At 28.9% G+C, this 6,064-nt stretch overlaps 1 protein-coding gene across 1 annotated transcript in view; it reads left to right on the top strand.

Annotated features, from left to right (window-relative positions):
• LOC106462744 (H(+)/Cl(-) exchange transporter 7-like) overlaps positions 1-4,657 on the top strand; it is a 172,582-nt gene extending 167,925 nt beyond the window's left edge. Inside the window, exon 21 of the mRNA XM_022390078.1 lies at positions 2,678-4,657. Within this exon, the coding sequence (XP_022245786.1) occupies positions 2,678-2,776 (99 nt within the window). The 3' untranslated portion in view covers positions 2,777-4,657. The remainder of the gene's footprint in view (positions 1-2,677) is intronic.
• Positions 4,658-6,064: the final 1,407 nt, after the last annotated feature.

A 6,064-nucleotide genomic window follows, 5' to 3' on the forward strand; every position in this document is an offset into this window, starting at 1 on the left:
GTGATGACTAGCTGCCTTCCCTCTAGTCTTACACTGTTAAATTAGGGACGGCTAGCGCAGATAGCCCTCATGTAGCTTTGCGCGAAATTCAAAAACAAACATGATTTGAGCTGATTTTCTATTTGCTACACTAAAGAATGGCGTCTTTAGATGTATCTTCTAAATGTTAGTACCAACAAGAATATAGTCATCAGGTGTTTTCTAGGTGTTAGGACCAGCAAAAATGTAGTCATCAGGTGTTTTCTAGGTGTTAGAACCAGCAAGAATGGGGTCATCAAGTGTCTTCTAGGTATTCGAACCAATAACATGGAGTCATCAGGTGTTTTTAGGTGTTAGAATCAGAAGAATGGAGTCATCGGGTATCTTCTATGTATTAGAACCTGAAATAATTGGGTCATCAAGAATCTTCTAGGTATTAGAACCAATAATATAGAGTCATCAGGTGTTTTTAGGTGTTAGAACAGCAAGAATGGAGTCATCGGGTGTCTTCTATGTATTAGAACCTGAAATAATAGGGTCTTCAGGTATCTTCTATGGATTAAAACCTGAAATAATAGGGTCTTCAGGTATCTTCTAGTTGTTAGAACCAGCAAGAATGGAGTCATCGGGTATCTTCTAGGCATTAGAAGTAGTAAGAACAAAATCGTTAGGTGTTTTTAGGTGTTAATACCTGCAAGAATGCAATCATTAAGTATCTTTTGATTGTTAGAGTCTGTTGAAATGAATGAAAGGTGATTCAAAAACATTTAATTTTGAACAAATGGTTTTAGAACTTTCCAACTTCGAAGTAAAGACTACACACTGTTAGTGAAAATGAACAAATTTATATATAGAAGACATATACAGGGTTATAAATATTACATTAGACGTTTGAATGTGATATTAAAACTACCGACTTGTTCCTACATAAACGTTTGCATGAATATTGCAAACGTGTGATTGATAGTCATTTTCTTTGTCATCTTTCATCCCTGAAGTCCTGTAAGAGGTCTTTGATAATTCAAAGAAAGAATAAAATCAGTCATTATCAGAAGAGTAACGAAAATTTTGATCGACAGGAACATGTTTCGATAATCCACATCACACTTGTAAAATAAATAACACAAAAAAGTTTTATCATTTCCAAAAAAAAAAAAAAAAAAACGATCAGCTGGTAATTTATCTGACGTTTTTTTTCTATTGTATATTTTCTTTATCATAACTTTCTTATAATATCAATTTCTCTTATACTTAAATAAATGTATAACAGCTATTTACAGAATTCTACATTCACAACAAACTGTTACCCAAATTAACCTTTCTTCTTAAATATAACGTGTTTGTTTTAGGGCAAAGCCGCACAATAGACTGTGCACTATGACCACCACGGGTAATCGAACCTCAGATTTTAGCGTTCTAAATCTGTAAACTTACTGCTGACCCACTACAGGACTAAACACTGTGATTTGTCAATAAATATTAATTAGTACAACAATAATTTAAGTCACAATGACATACTTTTGAATATAGTAAAATGATAGAACTTCTGAAATATTTATTTTTAAGTACCAAATAAGTGAGGTATTTGGGTACGTAGAAAATCATAACTATTTATTTAGTAACTTAAATAAGAACGAGTTTCCAACTCTCGATTAATCTACTGTAAAATAACAATTAAACCGTTCATTAAAGTACTAACTGAGATAAATAGTTACTAAAGAACGTGGCCTCATAATTACTGTATCAGTTTCAAAATTCAAGTTCTAACGTTTTTTTGTAAAATAATCTTACTGTTTAATAATTGAATAGAATGACGAATATTTTACAGGAACTTTGCTACCATACGAAAGGCAGGAAATGGGTTATCTGTGCTGTGCCCACAGCAGGTATGCAAACCCAGTTTTTAGCGTTATTAGCCTTCAGACTTACCGCGAAGCCATTGAGGGTTCAACAATTTTGTGAGCATAATGAAGTTAGACACTCGTATTGTACAAAGGTAATTACGAATAAAATACAAGTTTTTAAAATAACAAAACTCGAAAGAATTGAAATGTTTAACAATGTATTGAAAATGAAAACTGTACTGGACAATATAAAGAATACTGTTACGTCTCCGTTCGTTAGTTAATTTTCCGTAAATTCTTTCCGAATACAACTTTACGATACACTTAATTTCAACAGTCGCTCTATAACAACGCTATAACTTACGTCTCACGTGACCAACTATACTCTGTCCGCATACATTCAATTACTCATTACCTTGTTCCGTCACGTTGTGAGCGTCAATCCTTTTTTTTCTGAAACATTAAATACTACTTTCAAACTAGAATTCTAGAAAGTTTAAAATAATTTAACTATGTGCAATCTAAAATATTTTTTAATTATCTGTTGGTAATTTAAATTCAGCAGTAGTTGGACCAATAAGAATGAAAGAAATGGTTTTAAGGGTTGTCTTCAATTCACTAAAAGTTTATTGCAAGAAAGAATGAATGCATGATTTTTGGTCTAGTTTATCTAACCAGAGAATTATGATTTCTTTTTTTTTTTGTTCAGTAATTTTGAAGTTGTTTTAAGAGGAAAGAAAGAAATCCTATAACAGTTTTTGTGAATAAATATTTTAACACATCAAAAATAATAATAACATTTTGTAAAAAATGAATTTTAGACTAAATTTAATATTGTTTCTCTTCATGTTTAGGTTATTGGAATTGTGACAAGAAAAGATTTGGCTCGATATCGCACTTGGCAACACAGAGGCAAGATGGGTTTAGAAGAACTCAATATTTATGTAGGCTGAGAAGTAGATGAAACAATTTTTTCATGGTTACTTAAGATCCTGTATGACTTCATTGAAAAGACTGAACCATTCAGTTTCTGTAAGCTCTGTAAAAGATAATTTTATTTAAAGAAAATAGGAATTTTTGTAATTATTCTATGTTGCACTGAAGATATTTAATAAGATGAAACTATATGCATGTTAAATATTACTTTTTCTTCTTTTTTCTTTTGTATTTTTTTAGTATTTAATTGCCTTACAAATATAGATCATCAAGGTGAACATAAACACCAATAAACATTTGGAGAAAAATAAATGTTCAAATAATACAGTGATTGAGTACTTTAAAATGATGTTTCATTCATAAGCAGATATTTTAGTGTATGAATGTTACTAGCAGCTTGTAATGATTGCCAGAGTAATTGACAAAATAAAAATGCATATATTGCCTTACTGTATGCCATTTACCATAAAACACATAAATTATTAACTTCTTATAAGCTATAAGTAAAGGCAGAAAATTTTAAAATTTGTTCGAAGTAACCACTAAAAACAAACATGTAGGGTTGAATTTCTGAGGCCAGTCAGTCTCAATGGTAGGGAAAAAAATTGTTCATTAGATCTTCTTTGAAATGAAAAAAATGGCATAAGTAGTTGAGTATTGATACGGAAAAAAATAAAAGGTATAACTGGTATGGAGTTTGAGAAAAATAGATAAAGTTGAAAAAATATGCTTGGCTGCTCAGTAAGACAAAAATTGCTGAAAACTTTAGTTATAAACCCACGAAAACAAGTTGTATATATATATATATATGTATATAATTTTGTTTGGAAATGCAGATATGGTGTAAAATAATCTGAATTCAAATGTTATGTCATGTAGGCATGTATCTTGGCAGTTTAAGAATGGCAGTGGTAGTGAGGCCCAGGTCATACAGTTGTCTTTACTGAATTTGTATTTGTTTATGTTCTGCATATGTTATAAGGATTGTAATGATTTGTTTTTGTATCTTTAAGAAATGAAAAATCTGTTATCACCCAGGTGTCACATTTGATGTACTAATCTTTTGAGTGTGACCCTGTAAGTTGTCATAAATACAGTACTCAGTAAAGAAATCTCTTCAACTGTTGAGAATTGTCAGTAGACATCATTTTGGTTCATGCACATTTAGATTTAGTTCTCATAAATATTATAACTTTACCTACTTTTTAGCATTTGCAAAATTATGTTGCTTCTTATCCTGAAATATATTTATACGTTAAAGAAATGTACTTTATGATATAGAAATAAAAATACTTTGTGTCTCAGGTAGCATTGTTTAAAAAATGTATACATTATTTTTTGTGTAATAAGAGTTTTTCTTTAATACTCAATAGTTCACTATTTATTTATGTTAGTAGGTGTCATAATTTTTAGAGGATGTATTACAGTATGTTTGAAACCAAGTAATAGAAAAGGTGCTTTTAATTGATTTAAAAAAAAATATTATTTGTTCATTAGATTTTAAGTGCTCATTTAAATACAATGCAATAAGAAGTTGTTTCTACGAGCATGTTTAGTACTCTTTTCATTATGGGGATTAACCTCTAACAGTGTATTTTAGATAATACTTACTATAATTTTATATGATGAGATCTTGTATTATTTGAATGTGATTTTGATGAAAGTAATTGTTTAAAATGAAAAATACATAATGTAATGAATTTTTCCCAAGTAATTTCTGTGCTGAGAAATGAGGGAACTAATAAAATTCTAAGCCCCCCCCCCCCAAAAAAAACTATTTGGGAAGGGAGGCTAAAATTGTAACTTGGTAGAGATAAGCCTTTCTAGACATGCCACTGGTGATTACATTTGAACATGATGAAAAAGATTCAATCAAATAAATAATTACTAAAAAAAAATCATAAAATAGTTTTGTAAAATGTATATCATTTTATATTAGTTGAAGAATAATTATCTATTTTATTCTTCAGAATGTCATTCATTAGTTGTATTTGAAAATGTTAAGATTTGGAGTTTATGTCATTACACGTATTTTATATCTTTTTTTTTTTTTTTTTTCCAAATATGCATTACATTAACAATTTAAGAAATTTGTAAGTGGCATAGTAAAGCTTAAGCCTTGCAATAATTTGTAAAGAAAATAATAACAATGACACATCTGGTATGGGAAGATAAATAATTTGCATAATCTTTATTTTTGGACTTTATTATGGTACACTAGGAATAAAATGAATATTCCATGCTGTAATAGTGTTTATTGTTAGTTATATATGGGTGAAATGTCTGTTTTCCACTTGTTGAACCAGAATTTTATTTATTGGTGTTTTGCAAAAATATAATCTTGAGGATATAGTTCCATACTAAATAATCAGTTGGAACTTTGCATGTGCATAAAACTGTAGTCTAAATTTCATAATTTTAATTATTAACAAGTTTTTATGAAGTTATTTTGAACTCGGTTCCTCACCTCATTATGCTTCATTACGTCTCAGTATGTTACTTGGTTTGTGTTATGTACACAATGTCCTACAAAGAACATAGATATGGTTTGGTTCATACTCTTTCTTAAATTTATGGCCATAACTTGCATTATTCTCAGTGTTACTTTAAATTTTTATTTTTTATTAATGGTATTAGTATGTGTATATTCTTGGCAGATAATGTTAGTGATCACCAAAGATTGTCTAGAATATTATTTCAATATATATCTGCTATTGCAACTTATAAACTGTATCTCATAAGTGCTTTAAGTAGTGTCCTGTATGCACTACTTGTTTGTTTCAGGCACAGCTTCATGTTTTATAGTGTTCTTATTCATGACAATAAGTGTTTATATGTTATATATATATATATATTGTATTTTTTTTAGATTTTTTTAATTTAGGTGTAATTTAATTAGCTGTTCATGAGTAATGGGTGAATAAAATTCATAAAATATAATACATATATAGCTGGCATTTTAAAAGAGGTTCTCTTTCAAATAAACAGTTATATTTTTACATAACCTTACTTTGTATGTTTCCACATAAAAAGTAGAAAACAGTGTAGGTACAGCAGTACTTGTTATTAGATTTATAGTTCAAGAATTTTATCCTTATGTTTAAGAAAGATTCTTGTTTATAGTTTCATATTTGGAAAATGTTTTATTGAATAAGTGAAGATTGTATTACATATATGTTAATTAAGAAATTGTGATAAAAATTAGTGATGACTTGAAACAGTTTTCTTATAAGAGGTAACTATCATATGTTGTTTCAAGTAATTATTTTCCTACATTTGAGTGTATGTCAGCAACAACAAAAAAT

This window comes from Limulus polyphemus, unplaced genomic scaffold (genome assembly GCF_000517525.1).
Source record: "Limulus polyphemus unplaced genomic scaffold, Limulus_polyphemus-2.1.2 Scaffold1238, whole genome shotgun sequence".
NCBI classification, from domain to species: domain Eukaryota; kingdom Metazoa; phylum Arthropoda; class Merostomata; order Xiphosura; family Limulidae; genus Limulus; species Limulus polyphemus.